The 22108-nt window shown below is 42.5% G+C and overlaps 1 protein-coding gene across 2 annotated transcripts in view; it reads left to right on the top strand.

Annotated features, from left to right (window-relative positions):
• IGF2BP3 (insulin like growth factor 2 mRNA binding protein 3) overlaps positions 1–22108 on the top strand; it is a 157339-nt gene that overhangs the window by 102412 nt on the left and 32819 nt on the right. The window contains exons 4-6 of one of the 2 annotated variants that reach the window (XM_056118619.1): positions 9238–9289; positions 9379–9442; positions 20704–20985. In XM_056118619.1, coding sequence (XP_055974594.1) covers positions 9238–9289; positions 9379–9442; positions 20704–20985 — 398 coding nt within the window. The remainder of the gene's footprint in view (positions 1–9237; positions 9290–9378; positions 9443–20703; positions 20986–22108) is intronic. The other variant, XM_056118620.1, reaches the window with a different exon arrangement.

Below are 22108 nucleotides of genomic sequence, written 5' to 3'. Positions count from 1 at the left end.
AGCCAGGCATGTGCTGGAAGGGGTGTGTCTTGTGTCTGTACAGGTTTCTGGGAAGCCTTGCAGTTGGAGGTAGATATAGCATGGGAAAGAGTGATTTGGAAATTTGAAAACTTTTTCTTTTGCAACCAAAGCTCCAGGCAAACTTGTTTGTTGAGTAAATAGAACCTGTGAAAGCCTGTGAACTCTCTTCCTGAAATTATTTTTCTTTTAAGTTTGCAATGAACTAAGTTGTACATTTTAAACTATTGGTGGTCTTTATTATTACTTGACTAAAACCACTTCTCTGCCCATTTTAGCATTTAATAATTGCTATCCAAATTGGTACTAAGATTATTTTATTATTATTTTTGTTGTTTATTTGGGTCACACCCGGCAATGCTCAGAGCTTACTCAGGGCTCTGTGCTCAGAGATCACTCACTCCTAATGGGCCTCGGGGACCGTATGGGGTGCCTGAACCCTGGTTGGCTGCATGCAAGACAAGAGCCCTGCCTGTTGTACTCTGACCCGTCAGATCCTTTCTGAACAGTGCAAAACAGGATACTTTGACTACCTGGAAGGTTGGATTTGGGTGAAAAGTTTTTCAATAGAATTTTGGAGCAAAAGAGTTATTGGGAGTCCTGGCTTTCAAGTAACAGCTGCCTTTGTCTTGAAACACTAGCTGAAACTGGGAGCAGTATGTCCAGGTGTGGGAAATGCTGTTTTACCTTCCAGATCTCTCCCCCACAAACTACTCATTTCAGAAGGAGACAATTCAAACATTTATGAGCTACTTCTACTGCTGGCTTGGAAATATTAGGGTGAAAATGATTACATCTGTCCAAAACAGCTTAAGCTCTTATGAAATACAAATCTTAGACAAGAAGCAAATAGCAGTGGAGGAAGGGAGTTCACTCTTGTCCCCCATCTTTTTTGAACTCTCTGACGTTGGCCACAGTGTATTGACATTGGCTACAGTTGGTTGGTGTGATAAGCCTTCCTCGTCTTGGTCAAGTTTCCAGATAATCCAGGCACTTGGCTCTGCCGCTGTGTTTAGTTGTGTTTCTTCAGTACTCCCTTCACAGATGGCCTCAGGAACGGGTCTGGTATAACAGTGCCATGGCCTAGAGAATACCTGTTTTGCAAGACGAGTCATGAGTTCAGATCCCTGCTGTCCCATGTGTGCCAAGTGTGATCCTGGCAACTCTGCCATTTATAGTCTCCCAGCACAGAAGGCTCTTCCAGCCATGCCAGCCAGGTATGGGTAAGTACCACCATAAGACCTCTGACCCCGCAGGCACCACACATAAGATGTATGAGTACCATGACCTAAAAGTTCAGCCTCTGGGGAGTCATGTGGGATCAGGCAGCCTCCTCTCAAGCACCACAGCTGAAGGGGAGGCTGCAGTCACGTATGCAGGCACGTTAGCCAGGCAGATGCTTGGTCTTCCCATTACACCAGCAATCCCAACAGGAAGGAGCGGGTGCTTTATCCTTGGTGTTTCTAAAAACGAACAGTTTAGGGGCTAGAGAAATAGTACCATGGCTAAGGCTGCCTGCCTTGCATGCGGCCAACATTGGTTCCATCCCAGGCTTCCTGTAAGGTCTCCTGAGCCCACCAGGCGTGATCCTTGAGCACAGAGCCAGGAGTGAGCCCTGAACACAGCCAGATGTGGCGACCCCCAGCCCCAGAGAAATGGCTTCAAAGGCCAACATAAACCAGCTTTGATGTCATTTTTATCATATTTTTCACTTGAGTATAAAATTCTGTTTATTGTACAAAATTTGAAAAGTTATAAGGGAAAAAGAATAAAACCTCTCCTAATTGTAGTATTGTTGTCATTCAGTATAGTGTGAGATATTTTTCATCATAGTTGGATCATGTTATATGAATTTATATTCTGTTAGATTTTGAGTAATTTTTAAATTAGGTGCCTCCTGGTTGGTGCTCCTGACATTCTTCTTCCTCCATGACGTTGAGACCTGTGTGACTGCATAGTAACTTGGAGTAGTCTCTCTGTCATGACCATTCTTTCTTGGTCGCACGACTTCACGGGGTCCTCAAGGCTCTTCCTGCCGGTATTGGAAGAATTTGACTTGTTGAATTTTAGCATCTCCGTAAAGTCTTTGATCAGCTTTGCTCTGGTCCTGGAGCACCTGGTGTGTGTAATGGGACTGTGATTCTCTCCGTGTGCAGTCAGTGGGAACTGTATTTACCTCTTACCTTTACTGGGAATGCTCTTCACTGACTTGAGCATTGGGTTCATAGTTAACTTCCCCTTATGAAATTTCAAGACTAAAATAGCTCTGTTTGGAGGAACTGTGTGGAAGAGGTGAGGGTAATCCATTTCCAGAGGCACTTTAGAATACAGATTGGTGCCTAAAGTAGATGCCCAGGAATGTTTCATCATCATCTGAAATAAAGAAAGCATATAGAAGTATTGGACTCTTAGGTCCTGCTTGTGTTATAAATCAGCTTAAGCATGGAAACTGATATAACTATTAGGAATTGATTACTTGGCACACACCTGATCAGTCCTCATATCAGTGTGGTTAATCATCACCCACAACTCTGGTGGAAAAATAAAGATCAACATATAGATTTTAAAGTGATGCTTTCAGTTCCAAGAGTATGTAAACTCAGGTGCTGTAGAAATGGAGGTGTGTTAAAACCATCCTTAAAGGTGTGTGGAGCATAACTGTAGGGAGAATATTGAATACAGTAAAAGGTCGGCAGTCCTAGATCATTGATGACCATCCGTGATGAAGTCTGGACAATTTCAGTATTTTGAAGCCACCAGAGGGCAGTAACTAGGAGAAATACAGCATAGGATGGTGGGCTAGTAGAAAGAATTGCCATTTAGACCTTTGGCTCAGATAATTCAGAAATGACAGAACCTTAGCAATAGTTGTAAAGAGTGACATATTAAGAGAAGATTTAGGGGCCAGAGAGATAGTTTAGTGGGTAGGGGGCTTACCTTGTATACGACCAGCCTGGGTTTGATCTTTGGCATTCCGTTGGTCCCCTAAGCACTTCCAGGAGTAATTCCTGAGCCCAAAGGCAGGAATAATTCCCAGACATTGCCAGATGTGGCCCACCCTCCCACATCACCCCTAAAGAGAAGATTTATTGATAAGGGCATGAATTAGTCTATGCCCAGACAGGCTTAACCAATATATGGGGACAGAAGTAAGACTGTTGCAACAAAGGAATCAGGTAATGTGTTGTGTTTTTTGTTTAAACTAGTTTTTGTGATAGTTTTTCATGTTTCACTTACAGTGTTCTCTCTCTGAAGAAACTGTTAACCTTGATTTTGGTGACTGTTTTATGAATAACTATCATGGCTGTTCATCATATTTTGTGCAGATTTTATTGTATTTCAGTATCGTTTCAAGGTTTAAAAAAGTATCAGGCCAATATCTAGTGCAATTAAGCTTAGTTTTGGTGAGGGTGGGGGTTGGTTTGGTTTTGCGGCCACACCTGGTGAAGCTCAGACCTGTCCTGACTGTTTTCTGGGGTCTCTTCTGGTAGTGCCTGGGGGCGGGGGGTGGTTATCATGAGGTGCTGGAGATCAAGCACAGCCCCCTGGCATGTGAAGCATGTTCTCCGAGCTCTTCCTTGTAATTATCTCCTTGGCCCTGATCTTATTTTCAGTATCTTCATTGAATTAGAATTCATCCAGTTGAGTGTACAGTTTAGTGTTTAAGGATGTTAATACCTGTAGCCATCACCAGTCACCACAGAGAGAAACTTTTAAAAACTACTTTTTATTGTGGTATCAGAGTTCACATGGTAATAAAATGGTTAGTTTGTATTTGTAATGCTGCTACACCTAGTCCACCATCAGAGTGTTAAGGATGCGCCACCATTGCCCAAGGTCCCCCAACCCCACATTTAGAATCTTCAGTTCACGCTTCTCATTCAGCATATGTCAGGATTGATGGAGCATTTTCTAATCCCTTGCTTTGTTTCTTTAAGTTTCTCACATAAGCAAGATCATCTGCTATTTGTCTTGATCTTGCTCCTGTGTCGACAGCAGAGGCTTAGTTACTGTATGTTACAACCCCACTTCCCCAACCCAGGGCAGCCAGAAGTTACTTTCTTTGGGGTGGGTGAGGGGCACACCTGGCAGTGCTTAGGGTTACTCCTGGCTCTGTGCTCAGGAGTTACTTCTGCTGGTGCTCAGGGGGCCATGTGGGATGTTGGAAATCAAATCTGAATTGGCCCTGTGCAAGGCAAACGCCCCACCTACGGTATCATCACTCCAGCCCCTCTGCTTTCTGTCTATAGAAATATTTGGGGTATTCCCTGTGAATGGGATCATGTGATTTCATGAGCCAGGGGTCTTTTGTAACTTGCTTTTTTTATATACATATTTTTTTAAAAAAAATTTTTTTTAATTGAACATCCATGAGATAGACCATTACAAAGCTGTTCATGATTGGGTTTCAGCCATACAGTGTTCTAACACCCCATCCGTCCACCAGTGTACATTTCCCACCATCAGTGTCCCTCGTTTTCCTTCCACCATCCCGCTCCCCCCGCACCCCCCCCCCCCCCAGCCTTCCTCTGTGGCATATACTTTTCTTCTTTTTCTCTTTCTCCTTTTGTGCATTATTTTGTTTATTTTCAAGGTTTGTCTGTTGTAGCATGTACCAGTATAGTCAGTTTTTCTTACAGCTGAATAATACTTTATGGGGCATATTACATTTCTACCTGTTCATCAGCTGATGAGCATTTGGATGGTTTTCATTCTAGGATTTTATGAATGAATGAATGAATGAATGAATCAATGAATTTTATTGATTCTGTTCTGTAAAGGAAAATAAAACTCTGTCTTCCTCATGATTTTCTTTTTTGCATTTTGAGAAAGATCTAAGAGGAGAGAAAAAGAGAAGTATGTGTTTGAAAGAGAACTCAGGCTTTTCCAGAGTGGAAACAAGCAAAGAAATGTAGACAACTAGTGAGGTACATGTTTAAGGGAGAGCAGGGCTTGAAGATCTGGCCTTCTTTATGCATTTTCTGCACATTTGAATCCCCTCCCTCCGTCCTACACCTGGAAGTGTTCAGGGGCTGTTCCTGACTCTGTGCTCAGGAGTGACTCTTGCCAGTGCTCAGGGGACCATGTATGTGCCAGGAAATTTGAACCAAAGTTGCTGGGATACAAGACAAATGTCTTAACCCCTGTACTGTCTTTTTAGCCCTGAACTTAAAGGGGAAAAAAAAACAAACACGGATCTTATGAAATTTTAAGTCCTGAAACATGAAAGGGGGAATTTCAAGGATTCAATTCTTTTAAGACTTCAATTTATTTTACGATTATCTTTCCCCTTCAGTTAAAATAGAAACCACCCCAAAGAAAGCACAGAGGAACCTCTTCTGGTTTCAGTAAAGTTAATTCATTTTTGTTAGGAGAATTTTGACTTGGTAGGGAATACTGGAAATGTGCAATAGAGGTTTTCCATTTTTAAGGAAGTATTTGTGGCTGAGATAAACAAATACTGGTGGAGGTAGAAGAAATGCTCTGGGATTGGAGGACAGGAACCTGGGGTGGCTGGTTATGTGACAGGTAACAAGTACCTTTGCCTAAGCTCCCTAGTATTGCAGGGTGAGGCAGTGTCATAATGCAGTCAAGAGTAAGTTGTAGTTGCTCTTTGATTGATTGCCGGGTGGGGGTTGAGAGTCAGGCTATAATCTGATAGCTCTGTTTAACCTGGGCACAGTCACACAAACCACTATATGATAGATTGCAGGAAACAGGTGCCTTGCTGTCTGCTTAGTCCTTTGATTTGGACACTCTTGGGAATCTGACTGCACTGTTGGCAATAGTCCCCCATCTCTGTCAGTTGTGATTACCTTGAAAGCTTATGCAAAAAAGAATTCCAGATTTAGCCAACATTTATCTGCCATGGGTCTTTACCTTTTGTAGTATCTTCTCTTTAGTGGTAGAATTTAAGGTGGAGTGGTATAAGCTAAATTAAGTGGAGACTAATGCAGTTCATTACTGAGTAAATTGTTTTCAGGAGGAATTAAAATGATGTTCATTTAAATTGACATATTAAACTGGTTATTCACCCACATATTCCTTATTTTCCCTTTTCCTGCCACCACCATCTCTACTCCTTTCTGCAACCCTACCTGTGGTATCAAGGTTGCTATGAAACTCATAATGACTTAAAGATGTTTGTTGTTTTTTATTAGAATTTTACCCTTTTGTTTGTTTTTTGGGTCCACACTAGTAGTGCTCAGGGATCACTTCTGGTAGTGCTAGGGAGTGGACCATATTGGGTGCTGGAGACTGGACCTCGGTCAGCTTATTCAATGCAAATGCCTTACCTGCTGTACCATTTCTCCAGCCCCAAATTTTACTTTTTGTTTCACAAACACCAAGAAGCAGAGTATTACTGTGTTCTATGATTATGATTATTGAATTATTGTATATGTTCCAGTTACCTTTTACTTAATATTTTATCATAAGCAATTGCTCTTACTTTTCACTAGTTCTGATATATTTTCTAGGTTAATGATTAAACTCCCTTGGATTCCTTCCCAGTTTTCTTCATCGAAGGCGGCAACCACCCATTTTTCATGAGGCACATTCCATTCTTTGCACCATGCTTGTCCAGGTCTTCAGGATTGTTCCTGGATACTCTCCAAAGCCTTATAAATGCTCTTCTCATATCTCTCTTGCTCCTGTCTCTTGCCCATCCTCCACAAAATTAATTTTTACTGTACAGCTAAAATTTAAATGGTAGATGTACTTTTACTTTAGTTATTTAGCAAAAGATGAATTAAAGAGGCCTGGAATGACAGTATAGTGGGTAAGGCCACCTACCTTGCATGAGTCCAGCCCAGGTTCTAGAACCCCAGCACCTCAAATAGTCCCCCAAGCCCACCATGACTGATCCCTGAGTGCAAAGCCAGGAGTAAGCCCTGAACACCACTAGGTGTGGACCTCCCACCCCCCGCCCCCTGAATAAAATACCTTATTAGAATTCTCTTAATATACAATTTTTTTGAATTAAATATATTTGTTTTTGTAATATAAGTGAATGGGTTGTAGGTAGCTTGGTGTTTGAGTTTGTGTTTTACGTGTATGAGGTTCTGTTTGATCTCTGGTACGTGCACATGTATACACACAGACAATCAAAAATATAGGTACTTTGCTTTTCAAAGAAAAAAATTCTATATTACGTACTGTATCTTTGTATGATACTGTGAAAAGTTTTGTTAATTACATGCTTTAAATATAAAATTATGAATTTTATTATATGAGCACTGCACCCTGTTTTTCAGTCCAAAAATTGATTTGTATCCTGTAAAGCTTAACATACTGGCAGTACCCCACATACTTGCCCTCCCAGAATTGTCATAGAATCTACAGTGAAATAGGTTACTTTTTATTGAAGGAAATAAATGCTGCATATCATCTCTTTGGGTGGCATTGTGAGAAGTTTTCTTTTATTGCCTTTAAGAAGTATGCCTGTGATCAACACACGTGCAATGCAAGTTCATCCATGAAAAACAGATGAGCACAATTGAAAAGTGTCATTCCTAATAAGCCATAGGACTGCTCGGCTTTCCTTATGAAAGTATATACATTAAGATTAAATATGTGCGTGTGTTTTTGTATCTGTATGTTTTTGGAATTGGGAATAATGTAAAGACAAAAAGGTTTTTTTTTTTTATTGAATCACCATGAGATAGTTACAAGCTTTCATGTTTGGGTTACAATCACACAATGATCAAACACCCATCCCTCCACCAGTGCACATTCCCCACCACCAGTATCCCCGGTATACCCCCCCGTTTCCCACCCTCCCCCTGCCTCCATGGCAGATATGTTTCCACATAATCTCTACTTTTGAGCATTATGGTTTGCAATACAGACCCTGAGAGGTTATCATTTTTGTTCCTTTATCTACTTTCTGCACACATTTCCCATCCCGACCGATTCCTCCAGCCATCTTTTTCTTAGTGATCCCTTCTCTATTCCAGCTGCCTTCTCCCCTTTGCTCATGAGGCAGGCTTCCAGCTATGGAGCAATCTATTGAGACAAAAAATTCTTGCTCATGGATCCCATACTCTCTCAGGTGCCTTAGGGAGATGAATGAGTCTTTGTCTAGTCAAGTACTCGGAATTAAAAAATAAGTTTAGGCTTATGATTTAAAAGCTATAATTAGAGACAGTGACTAATTGAACTAGGCATAAATTATTGCTTCTACAGGTTGGACCCCACACAGAGGAAATAGGAAGATTGTACAATTAAAAAAAAGTAACTGTTAAATTCCCAATAGATAGGATTATTTAAATAATATCTTATTTAAAGTGGCAGGGAGGATGGGACTGGAGCAATAGCACAACGGGTAAGGCGTTTGCCTTGCATGCGGCCGACCCGGGTTCGATTCCCAGCATCCCATATGGTCCCCTGAGCACCGCCAGGGTAATTCCTGAGTGCAGAGCCAGGAATAACCCCTGTGCATCTCCAGGTGTGACCCAAAAAGAAAAAAAAAAGTGGCAGGGAGGGACTCGAGATAGTACAGAAAGTGAGACACTTGCCTGGCAAGTAGCTGACCCAGTTGAGTCCCTAGCACCACATATGGCCCAATGAGCACTGCAGGAATGATCCCTGAGCACCACAGGTGTGACCCCAAAACGGAAATAAATAATAAAATGGAGGGAAATACAAGCTCAAACTTCGCTATGGGTTTACATCTGAAATCAGTAAATTAAGGGAAAGCTGGGGCCAGAGGGATGGGACAGTGGGTAGAATGCCTGCCCTGCCTGCTAGGAGTGATCTCTGAGCACCACTGGGTGAGGCAGAGGGTGGGATGGGGAAGTTTGTCGAAAATGAACATCTTCAAGATGGGCACAATTTTCCTTATGCCCTTGTCTCATAATTTTGGATACAAGAAGGAAGGATGATGGCGTGTTGATGTTAGAAGTTCATAGCTACACCAGCTTTCTCCTCCAGCCCAGGAGTGTCAGGCAGCTGTGACTGAACTCTGCTGAATCTTCTTGCTTCTTGGTTTGCTGTGGGAGATAAGCTACAAGTCAGGGGCTCTGGGGGAGGCAGGAGTGGGAAGTTGAACTGTGTATTTTGTATTGTGACCACCTAGCTTCTGCACCCTCAAACTCCTGTTCATCTTTTTGGGGGAATCTTTTCCATCACAGTTATTGTTGTGATATTTAGACATACTCCTGTCCTTGGTAATAACTTGGGGAACTCAAAATTTGTAATTTTCTCTCCTCCTGATAGGTGCTGGATAGTTTACTAGTTCAGTATGGAGTTGTGGAAAACTGTGAGCAAGGTACATGTCTTCTCAATTGCCTTCAAATTTGAAAAAGAAAGGAAATAGCAAGTAAACTAATCTTTTCTGTTCATTTTTTTTCCCTCTAGTGAACACTGACTCGGAAACTGCAGTGGTCAATGTAACCTATTCCAGCAAGGACCAAGCTAGACAGTAAGCCATTGAAAACTTTTTCCTTACATGGAATGACTTGGTTAAATACAGTAACATGTTTTTGGCTGGTGGGCAGCAGAAAGGAACTTATTTTTGCTAGGTTTGACCCTGCTCTTTATATTTTTGAATAAAAGGACAAAGAAGAATTATGAGAATAACTAATGAGAATTAAAAGAATAAGACAAGTGGTAATAACAACTATTTGGTTCAAGTGTAATATAGTTTAAATGTAATTGATGATAGTAATGGAGTGATACACCAGTGAAGCTGAGTTCCATCCTGATTGCGAGAAGCTCCAGACCTTTGGTATTACTGCCAAATTACATAAACTTTTTTCTTATTTCTATGATACATACATCAGTGCTTTTTTTCCCCCAAAGCTGGTAAGTTGAAAATGTGTGAAGCCAAGTTTAACTCTTAAGCCTTTCTGCTCGCTGATTCTTCTAATTATTATTATCATTCAAGAGTGTGCAGACATTGGACTGAAGGAATTTGTTTTCAGATAGATGGGAAAAGTGTATTCCATCTATCTGAAAGTTGTATTCCCAAACAACCAATGTTTTGTTTCACAGATCAGACAGTTTCCTCTAGAAAAAGATCTTTCTAGACACTTGGCGGTGAGCTGGTGAACTGAACACTATAGCAAGAAGATGAGGCACCCACAAATCCTGCTTCTGATAGACTTGTGTTGAATACCAGGTGCTCAAACCAGGGGCATCTCAGGGACCTTCACAGGCAGTGCAGATAGGAGCCAGCTGTCGTCTGTGGTAAACTGGTGACTAGATGAACTGTGCTGTCCTGAAGGGCAGGGCCCACTGCATCATCCCAGGTTGTGTGCCAGTTTTTTCTGCAAAAATCTGAGATGTGGCCCTTACATGACATTTTAAAACTGTGCTAGTAATACTTCAAAGCATTGTGTCAGCTATACAGTGGTGAAGATTCCGAGGTAACACAGGGTGTCAGGGTAGTGCCCATTTGTCAGGGGTACTTTTTTTCCCTCTGCGAAAGGAGTGTAGGCTGGGAAATAGAGAAAACTACATAACATAAATGTATATTTTTATGATTGATAACATTTGCCTGATTAAAAAATTTAAAGACCCGTGTGCTTGTGTGTGTGGAGAGTGCAAATGTTTGAGATTATTCTTCAAAGAAGTCCTTATTCCCTTCCTTGGAGAGATAGAAGACAATTACATGTGCATTCTTATTCCTCGTTACACAAATGTAACCATAATATTGAAGTATATCATTCATATAAAAATAATATTTTAGTTGTATATCGAGTCATGTTTTGATTTGGTTATGTTTAAAGACTGTTAGTCCCAATTTAGATTTTTTTATTGCTCATTACAAGTCCTTTGCTTATGAACAATACTTAAGTATGATTAGATTTCTAGAAGTAGATTTGCTGAAACCACAACACCCAAAAGGAGAGAGGAAAAGGGAATGCCCTGCCACAGAGGTGGGGTGGGGTGGAGGGGATGGGGTGGGGGTAATGGTGCTGGGATCATTTGTGGTGAAAGATGGGCACTGGTGGAGGGATGGGTATTTGACCATTGTATGACTGAAATGCAAGCATGAAAGTTTGTAAGTCTGTAACTGTACCGCACAGTGATTCACTAATAAAAATTTTTTTAAATACTTAATATAAAATTTTGCAAAACATTGAAAAAAAGAAGTAGATTTGCTGAGTCAAGATTTTGATGTATTTAAAAATTTTGGGGTGGTGGTGACAAAGATATTATAGCAGGTAGGGTGCTTACCTTGCATGCCACGGAACCAGGTTAGGTCCCTGACATCCCATATGGTCCCCTACATCTCTGGGGGTGACCCCTGAGCCAGAGTCAGGAGTAAACCCTGAGCACTGCTTGGTATGGCCCCCAAACAAAAACTGAGCATGGGAGGTTAGGGGTTAGATCACATCCAGCTGTACCCTGGGCTTACTCCTGGCTCTGTGCTCATGGATCACTACTGGTGGCCCTGAAGGACAATATGGGGAGGCATCGTGCAAGGCAAGCACCTTACCCCTCTGTATTATCTCTCCTGCCCCTGAAATTTTAAATTTCATTTGATAATTGATTTTTATCCTTAGTAGAACTTGAACTCGTTCAGGTCTCCACCAGCACTGTGTGAGTGCCCTTTCCTGCATATCATGTGTTAACACAGGACTATACCAAACTTTGCCAGCTCCCCCATCATCCAGACCCCCCTCAACAAAGGATCTTTACTTTTTTCCCTTTACACATGAGATTGACTGTCACTTTTAATTTTTAATGAGAGTAATGCATTTGAAAAAATACTTTTCTGTTGGTTTTGGATATTACAAAACTTGCAGTGTGAATTGTAAAACCATTAAAAATTACATATATATTTATTTATTTGGGGGGTATTTGGGTCACAACTGGTAGTATGCGGGGGTTATTTTTGCTCTGTGCGCAGATATTTCTCCCTGACAGGACTTGGGGAACAATATGAGGTGCCAGGGATCAACCGCATGCTAGGCATGCATCTTACCTATTGTACTATCTCTCTGGCTCATTAGTCTAATTCTAATAGTTGGTTAACATATATGGAGTACTATGGCATAAAGTTTCCAGTGAGCAAAGGCAAACTTCTCATCCTCAAAGCTGTGCTTCTTTCATTGATGACGGTGAAAGTTTTGGAAGGGACTCCCTGTGGGGCTGGGAGAGAGTACGGGATAGTATAGTGGGTAAGAAATATGCCTTGCACATGGCTGGCCCAAGTTCAATTTCTGGCATCCCATATAGTCTCCTGTGCAGAGCCAGGAGTAACCCCTGAGCATTGCCGATGTGGCCCGAAAACAAAGCAAACAAACAAACCCCACCAAAATGAGATGCCTTGTGAGAATATAGGATTTGAGAAAGCTTGAAATTTGGCGTCAGGCAGTTCTGACTCTAAATCTCTAACTTCAGTTTTCTCAGGTTGAGGGTTGACAAGAAAACCAACGTATTTGTACATGCACATGCCTTTTATTTTGGTTTGGTTTGGGGCCGTACCCAGCTGTGTTCAGAGTTCACTCTGACTCTTCTCAGGAATCAGTCCTGGTGGTGCTGGAGGGCCATTGAACTAATGAAGGTTGACTGTGCACGGTGAGCACCATAGCCACTGCACATGCTCTCCCACCCCAGACTCATTTGCAGGAAGTGGTCTTGCAGTAACTTGTGATTCATCCACGGTGCAGGGCTGCTTCTAGAGCAGATCTCAGTGCCCTGGGCAGGGGAAGCCGGTTCCTCCAGGCCTGCTACATTGAGCCCTGCAAGCCTGCTCTGCGTCATTTCTCGATAGTCTCTCCTTCGCAGACTTTCCACACCTCACATCTTGAAGTGGTGAGGGCTGAGTTGATGTTCTGTTGTTGTCCGCTCTTGGAATCTGTTACCTGGGAGTCTGGAAGATTGGGGCATGTTTCTTTGTGAAGGTGCACGTAGAATGGGGGCAGGGCCGGCGGGTTAGGAGGACAGGTTCCAGAATCCAGTCACATAGACTGGTTCACCACTTTTCTAGCTATAACTTTGGTCAGTCTGTTTCTTTCACTGCCACCTGTAAAATGGAACTAGTTATAATTCCTTGACTCGTGCGGCTTTTGAAGAAAACTTAAGTGGGTATCTTCATGATATTCCTGATACTTCAAAAGTAGCCATAAGTTCAAAGCTAGTAGATATATGTATGTTCCCAACTCCCTCCCCCCCTCCCTCCTTTCCCCTGCCTTCTGGTCCTCTTCCTTTTTCCCTTCCCTTTCCCCTCCCTTTCGTCTCTTCTTCCTCTCAGCCACCTACCACATCTGTTGGTGCTCAGGGATTACACCTGGGTCTGTGCTTAGGGATCATTCTTGGCAGGGCTCATGGATAGCTCAGAATCAAATCTGGATCAGCTATGTGCAATGCAGACACCCTACCTGCTGTTTTATCTCTCTGACCTCTCCCAGCATTTTTCATTTCTGTTGACAATTGCACTTCATTTCAGATCATCACTGGCCACTGATGCTCAGGTGTTAGAGCTTTTTGAACGCTTTTCTGGGTTGAATGCTTTTCTGGGTTGAGGATAAAGCTCATTGGTGAGCACTTGGTAGAATATGTATGAGGCTCTGACTTCTGCCACCACAAAAATTAAAAAGGTATTTATGTTAGGCACTGGAGGTGGGGCTCAAATGGTAGAGCACATATCTTTGTTGTGCAAGAACTTGGCTTCAATCCCAGGCACTGCCAAAAGTAGAAAATAAAAGCATTTTTCTACCACTTTTTTTTTTCAAGTTTTACCAGTGCCAGTTGAAAGAGGATTGATTCTTCAGCAAGGCTATATGTCTCTGAGAGAGTTGGATATAGGAATTCCTATTGCCTTTTGACTAAGAAAAATAAGTCATTAATAGTGGAGAAATTATAATGAAATATACTTTTAATATGTCAGGTTATTAATTTATTAGAATAAATTAAAAAACTAATGTAACCTTAAAAATCATAAACATTGAAAGAATTCTGGAGAGCAGGTAGGGTGTTTGCCTTGTATACAACTGACCCAGGTTTGATCCCAGACACTTCTTACGGTATTCTGAGCCCTGGTGAATAGGCTTGGATATCTGAAACTAAATTTCTTCAGTCTTCCAGATAAAATCATCAAGGATAGACCCACCACTGCAAGATTTGTCATAAAGCAATGACTTTCAGAATCTTTAGGAATTTGGTTTGTTAGGGTTTCACTATTTATTGTTTTTGTTGTTTTTAATACTTGCTTTTGTTTTTGCTTTTTGGATCACACCTGGCGATGCTCAGGGGTTACTCCTGGCTTTGCATTCAGGAATTACTTTTGGTGGTGCTTGGGAGACCATATGGTATGCTGAGAATCGAACCCTGGTCGGCCATGTGCAAGCAAACGCCCCACCCGCTATGCTATAACTCCAGCCCCTGTTTTTAATACTTTTTTTTTGAATCAATGTGAGATACACAGTTATATCGTTGTTCATGTTTGGGTTTCAGTCATAAAATATTCTAACACCTATCTTTTCACCTGCGTATATTTTTCTCCACCAGTGTCCCCTGTTTCCCTCCTACCACCACTTCCCCATGCTCTCTACCCCACCCCTGCCTGCTCTCCACATCACACCCCTCTGTGACAGATTCTCTCTCTCTCTCTCTCTCTCTCTCTCTCTCTGCTCCCCTCCCTCCCTCTCTCTCCCCCTCCCCCCCCTTCTCTCTCCCTCTCTTTCTTAGGAACTGCGGTTTGCAATGTCCTGGAAAGGTATCATGCATGTCACTTCATCTCCTTTCTAGTTATTTTTGTTTTTGATAGGGAATCGAGTATGCTTTTAATTTTGTAACTGTCCTTATAGATTCCTTCTCTGGCTACTCAAAGATTTGTATTAATCCGGTAATGATTAGGAATCTTTGAAGCAACTGAAGGCTAAGAGAAGGAAATTCATCCCTGAATTTAAAAAATTAAGTAGGTGGAAGTTTTATTCTGGATTAAGCAGTAACATATATAAACAGTGAAACAAAAATTTCTTGTCATTCAGAGATTACCACTATTAAACTTGTCATTGAGTTTTGTAGGCCTTTTTCCATGCTAAAATTGTAAATCTTGGAGCTGGAGCAATAGTATAGCAGGTAGGGCCTTTGTCTTGCACGTGGCTGACCCGGGTTTGATCCCCGGCATCCCATATTGTCTCCTGAGCACCGCCAGGAGTAATTTCTGAGTGCAGAGCTAGGAGGCACCCCTGAGCACTGCTGGGTGTGACTCAAAAAAGAAAAAAAAATGTAAATCTTGTTACTGAGGCATTGGGTTTGATCCCTGGCACTCCACTTCCAAATAAAATTAGGTGAAGGTACGTGATTTGCATTTCCATAAACTTTTTTTATGGTTTGTAATATCTGTGTTCTTAGTTTCTACCATAATTTATATGTCCCTCTTCTGCAGTGCATTTATTTAGATTGTTACAGTGTTTTGCTTTAAAAAGAAGTTAGTAATTTTTTAAAATGAAATGAAGTTCATTGAAGGTAAATATTTGGATTTTGTTCACAATAATTTCACCAAGATACAGCCCTTAAGTGGCATTACCAGGCATTTGATGAATTTATCTTTGTGAATTTATCTCTCAAACTCTTATTTTTGGTACAAACATAAAACAATTCCCTAATTTTTCAAAGCCATCTCAGTTTCGTTTAGTCAGAATCCATGCAAACATGAAGTGATGGCTGAAAATAAGCGAAAGAGGATTTTAAATGTATATTTTAAAGCTGGAAGGGACCATAAACCTAACCTTTGGTTTTGTAGGTGAACAATGTAATGCAGAATAAGAAAATGATATCTCCAAGTTTGGATGACTCCTTTTTGTTCGTGCTGGTTTGGAATTTGATCTCTGGTCTTTCCCCTTTTTCAGGGCTTGGATCTGTATGTATCCTTAGGCTTGACTGTTCTGGACCTTCATTGTCTCAAATCTCTTTTAGCTCTAAGTTGATGTTAAACCCTCCCCTCTTTCCAAGAACCTCACAGTCCAGTTTACTGCTCCCAGTGAACAGAAGTACCATCACTCTCTTCTGAATGGCTCTTCACAAAGCATCCGCCCAGTTTCAAGTAATGCTGGTAAACGGGCTCCGGAGGAATGCACATGTGGGAGTCTCTTCAGCAGAATGATTGGAATAATTGTGATCATTGTCCCCCTTTAAAAAACTTCAGGGGCCAGAGCAATAGTACCATGGGTAGGGTGTTTATCTTGTATGCGGCTGACCCTGATTTGATCCCGGGCAACCCATATTGTCCCCCAGGTACTGCCAGGAGTGATTCCTGAGTTCAGAGCCATGAGTAACCCTTGAGTATCACTGGGTGTGACCCAAAAAGCAAAAACAACAACAGCAACAAAAAAAAACCACAAATGTTTTCCCAGTTAATTCTGCAAACCACCAAATGATGTACCTGAATGTCAAACTTTGTACATGGAAAGGTTGGGTCTGGAGAGATAGTACAGTGAGTACAGCACACTTGCCTTGCATACCACTGACCTGGCTTTGAAAGGCCTGGTTCTGCATATGGTCCCCCAGGCACCACCAGGAGTAACCCCTAAGCATTGCTGGGTGTCAAACAATAACAACCCTTAACAGCACTTCCCCCCTCAAAAAAGGGTGTGTGTGTGTGTGTGTGTGTGTGTGTGTGTGTGTGTGTGTGTGTGGGGAGAGAGAGAGAAAGAGAGAGAGAGAGAGAGAGAGAGAGAGATTTAGGTGGTTGACTTAAAAGTAAGAAATGTTGGCTCTTGGGTTATGAGAGAGTAGTTATTTGCAGGGGCATCACTCCTGTTCTTCTGGCTGTACCCTGCTTAGTTGGCAATAATAAGCCAGGGTTGAACCACTGATCCTGAAGCTAAATGTGACACAGAAAAATCATTTCCATTTTCTCCTTTGACATAGGCAGTACTCCGATTTATAGTGGGGAAGGACATTAAAGAGCTCTGGGGATCAGGGAGATAGCATGATGAGCGGTAGAGCACATGCTCAGGGCCTGGCACTGAATGCCCTCTCTCCTTCCCCTCCTTCCGCATCCCCCTTTTCCCCCCACCCAAGCATTGGGTGTGGCCCTATTTGAAAATGATAATAAAAAGGGGGGGTTGGTCTGAGAGCTGAGACTATGGAGGATAAGGCTCTGGCCTTGCATATAGCTGGCCTGGCTTCAATCCTGGTACCCCATATTATCCCCTGAGCCCTGTAAGGAGTGATCCCTGAGGGCGGAGCCAGGAAGTGCAGAAGTGCAGGCTCTGAGCACCACCAAGTCTGGACCAAAAACAAAAAATAAACAAAGTGGGCTGCACTGTCTTTTATTCCCAGAGATCTCGTTAATATTTTTATTGGGCTTAACTTGACCCTTTGGTTTTTCTGGAGGGGTGGGGGTGTAAAAGAATGTTATGGTCTTGTTTTTTCAAATTTTAAAAATTTGAGGGCCAGAGATACAGTACAATGGGTAGGGCTCTTGCCTTGCATGCTGCCAACTCAGATGCAATTCCTGGCACCCCAAATCGACCCCCAAGAACTGCCAAAGGTGATCCCTGAGCAGGAGTAACCCCTGAGCATAACCAGTTTGTGACTCATAAAAAGAAAACAAAAACATGGTGGAGTGGGGGCAGGTAGGAAGCTTGCCTTTATGCAGTTGACCCGGGTTTGATACCTGGCACACACTCCATATAGTCTTCTGAGCTCAGAGAGCACAGAACCAGGAGTAACCCATGAGCATGAGCCAGGTTGCTCGAGCAGGCCCAGTAACGTCTCCATTGGAGACTTTGTTGTTACTGTGTTTGGCATATCGAATACATCACGGCTGGCTTGCCAGGCTCTGCCGTGTGGGCGAGATACTCTCGGTAGCTTGCCGGGCTCTCCGAGAGGGGCAGAGGAATCGAACTCGGGTCGGCCATGTTGGCTGCGTGCAAGGCAAACGCCCTACTGCTGTGCTATCGCTCCAGCCCATGAGCCAGGTGTGAATCAAAAAGAACAACAAAAATTGTTTAAAAAGTGTTTTTAATTTGTGTACCTCAGTAAAGTTTTTGCAGTTCCAACTTTCTGTAATAAATATACTTGATAAACATTTACAGAATTTCTTGGCTTTATTTCCCTTTAGAAATAAGCCACATTATTTGTGAAGACTTTGTTTTGTGTTTTCGGCCTCTACCTAATGATGCTCACTCCTGACTGCACTAAGAAATCACTCCTGATGAGACTCACGAGACTATATGAAGTGCCAGGATCCACCTGGGGTTGGCCACATGCAAGACAAATTCTTTACCCACTGCAGTCTCCTATGACTCCTAGTTTGGGGTTTTTAATCTGCATTTCACTTAAGTTAAAGGGGTAAGGAAGGAAATAGAGAAGATAGGTTTAATCAAAATTCTCTTACTGTCTTACATACTTGCTATCACCCTATGAGGCTTATGATAAGGATGTCCTTGGACATAGAAATCACATGGTAAAAATATACAGTCTTTCTTTGGTATATTGTACTTGGAAAAACACAAACCATAAAACTTTGTGTGTCATCATTCCAATTATGCTTTCATTTTATTTTGGTTATGGTGCCATACCCAGTGGTGCTCAGGAGTAACTCCTGGCTCTGCACTTAGGAATCACTCCTGGTGATGCTTGGGGGACCTTATAGGTTGCCAGGGATAGAACCCGGGTCAGCCACTGCAAGGCAAGTAAGTGCCTTACCCACTGTACTGTCTCTCCAGCCCCTCCAGCTAAGCTTCTAAAGGGAATTCTGAAGATACACACCTCTGTTAGTATGTAAAGGACCACTGTGTGTGTGGGAGTTAATCTGGATTCTAGGAAGGGTTCCTGGGAGTTGGTGGTGGTGACAGTTTCCAGTGCTGCTCAGGGGGCTGGGTGGCCTGACTGGTATGTGCTTTACCTGTATGGCTGTGTATCTCACCCTCTTGTTACTTTGTTATTTCCGTATAACTGGAACTTTTTGTAAAAGTTCATTCTTGAGTTAGGCTGTAGGACATATGTAAAGTGAGATTGAGATGAGAAAAGAAGGCAGGTCTTTGCATCCTGGAAGCACCTGTCTTCCAGTGCCATGCTTGGGGCCTGGGAATGTAGCTTAGCAGGTGAGCGCTTACCTTGCATGAGTGATCAAACCCAGAGTTTAATCCCTGGCATCACCAAACAAAACAAAACAAATACAAAGCATTTCCATGCCTTTTGGTGCTGCTTAGTCTCTCCCATCTCTTTCCATGTAAATGAAAAATGGAAAGATCTGTCAATAAGGAAAGCAGCATGGGAAACAGAAATTGCCTCTCAGAGCCAATTCAGAGACTGTTATGTGCCCCTTATCCCCTTTTTAAAATCTGCTTGCATTGAACTCGTTATCCACTGGAGCAGAATCTTAGCATCTTAGCAGAGAATTTGAATAATCCTTGGGAAAGGGTGAGACTGTAGTGTGCTAGGCGCTGCATATTTGGAATGTCTTTGTATGTAATTTTTATTAGTTCTTCATTTAAAAAAATTATGTATGTAAGACAGAACATGATTTGGATGAACTTTATATACATTGTAATTAAATAAGAGGGCACACCATTGTATTCCTGCATGCTTTTCAATATAATATAGAATTTAAAAACAAAAAAATTCTGTTTGTGTCAGAAATCTAGGGAGAGACATGGGCTGGGGGAAGTCCTGTGACTCCTGGGACACTGGAGTGTCCTAATTCTGCATCTGGATGTTTGTGTTTTCTGAAAATTCATTGGGACATATGCTTAAGATTTAGGTACTTTTCCAGAACGTTAAAAAAAATTAAAAACAAAAAACAGCATGTAAAGCTCCTCAAAATAGGTGACGGATAAAGAAGAAAACACCTTTATATCTTTTAGGGTTTGCATGTTGCCCTCTGCCAAATCAGATGATAGCTCTGAGGTTGGGGCTGGCTATTTATCTGGGACTCACAGTAGGTGCTGAACCTGTATTGAGTGGCTAGTGGCACAGTTGTTAAATTCTACCAGTCTCCCTTGAATTCTTAGAGTTATTTATCTTTGACTCTTGAAATGTTTACAGTGTGAGCCGGGGAGTTGGCTCTAGGGCTGGGGCAGGACATAACTTTGCATGCAGAATACTCGGATTTGCTCTTCAACCTGTCATGTCAGTTTCCTTCTCTCCACTGCTGCAGCTTCAGGTTGCTCCAAGTCCTGCTGTTTGTGCCACCCCCCCCCCCCCCAGCAACAGAAAATACTTTAATCACATGTGTGTATTCACATGCATACATAGAAAATGTAGAGCATATATACGGGCATGTACAACAGTGCTCGGGACCAAACATGGGGTCTCGTGCATGCACAGACCCTTTGCCACTAAGCCTCGTCTCTCCACAGTCTTTTGTATTTGTTTAGTGGGGTAAAGTGTATGTATCATTTAATAATGTCTTTTTCCATTCTGATTGGGAAGGATCGACCCAGATAAGGACTTACTGTTGTTTAGATACTGCCAGTGTCTTGGGTAACAGGTAAAGCAAGAGTGTGTGCCCCTTTCCCCCCTTTTCTAATTTTTGCTGCTTGGTGGGCACACATATGCCCTTTGGAAGCATGTTGGCCTTTACTGAGTGTGATTCAAAGAAAAGGGATATCGGGGATATTTTTGTGTGATTTGGTTTGTCCCTTGTACAGTGGCGTAATTCAGAGGGTTTAGAGGCCACTAATCCTGAGTGGGAAAAACAAGTATTGTTTGACTGAAAAATTTTATTATCTAGCTCAGTTTCTGTTCGCACTGCTCCTCTTTGCCAACTCTCAGAGCTTTAGACAAACTGAATGGATTCCAGCTGGAGAACTTCACTTTGAAAGTGACCTACATCCCGGATGAAATGACGGCACCGCTGAACCCTGCACAGCAGCCGCGAGGTCGCCGTGGGTTTGGGCAGAGAGGCTCGTCAAGGCAGGCCTCCCCGGGCTCCGTAGCCAAGCAGAAACCCTGCGACCTGCCTCTGCGCCTGCTGGTCCCCACCCAGTTTGTTGGAGCCATTATAGGAAAAGAAGGTGCCACCATCCGGAACATCACCAAGCAGACTCAGTCCAAGTGAGTGTTCCCGCCCCTTTGATCCTCGGGAACAGAACATGCTGTTCTGGCCCTCGCTGTCCCCTTGAACACGGCCATGATCCTTTCTCATCCAGGGCCTGGGAAGCCGGAAAACCTTGTGATTCGATATCTTAGTGTGCATTTTCTGTAAATCTGGGGCTGAACTTTAATCTCAAAGGGAACCTCAAATGTTCACACATGGCTGGAAAACAAATGCCACTTAATCCACTTCTGATGGGGGAAGCTTTGCCCAACGAAAGGCAACTTATCGGGTGTTCTCTGTCCCCCTGTCGCTGCTCCCATCCCCAGTAATACTTTCCTTTAGTGGTCTTGGAAGATCTTTTATTTCTAATAGAGCTTTTCAGTAGTAGATTTTCTTTCGGTAAAGAACCACTCCACTTATGGTCCAAATTTAATGCCTTAGGCCAGTTATTTTGTGTTACTCACTGCCCTGTTGGTGTTTTAGTGGATATTTGGATCCGTCCCTAGTTGGTAATGAGCTCTCCCCTCATCTCCGGTTCTGTAAAGTGCCACTAGGCGCATCTCTGGTATGTGCTGCCTTGTTTCCTGAGAACTATGTTTCCTGCCTCTACTTGGGAGAGAAGAGAAAGGCTGGGGACATACCTTTCCCATCATTGGACACAGATGGACAGGGAAGTGGCCTCCAGGGATCTAGAGATGACTGGGGGTTATTTTTCTTTTTTAATTTAGTGAGGAAATTATTTCATGTGTCCTGAGGAATTTAGCAGAGTCTTTCCCAGAAAGTGGAACCTGCTGTTGTATATAACTTCTCTGTGTGTGTCCCACCAGGCTTAAGGGGATGATCAGGACTGGAGAAATAGTTCAGTGAGCTAAAAGTGTGTTTTGTATGCAGGAGTCCTCTGATCCCTGACACCTCATGGCCCCTGAGCACAGAAAAACTCTCTCTCTCTCTCTCTCTCTCTCTCTCTCTCTCTCTCCTCTCTTATATTTGTCATAGGCATCAGGTCTAATTGAGTTAGCTGAGCCATTTCTCATGCAAAATCCAAACAGTTTTGATGGGTGAGTGCATCTTGCTGGGGCTGGCTAGCTGTGTGCAAATTCAGTGATCTTGTTCTCAAGACAACAGAAATGTAGCCTCATT

This window comes from Sorex fumeus, unplaced genomic scaffold (assembly GCF_029834395.1).
Source record: "Sorex fumeus unplaced genomic scaffold, SorFum_2.1 ptg000037l, whole genome shotgun sequence".
NCBI lineage: Eukaryota > Metazoa > Chordata > Mammalia > Eulipotyphla > Soricidae > Sorex > Sorex fumeus.
Note: the sequence above shows the minus strand (reverse complement) of the source record. Positions and strands in the feature narration are given on the sequence as shown.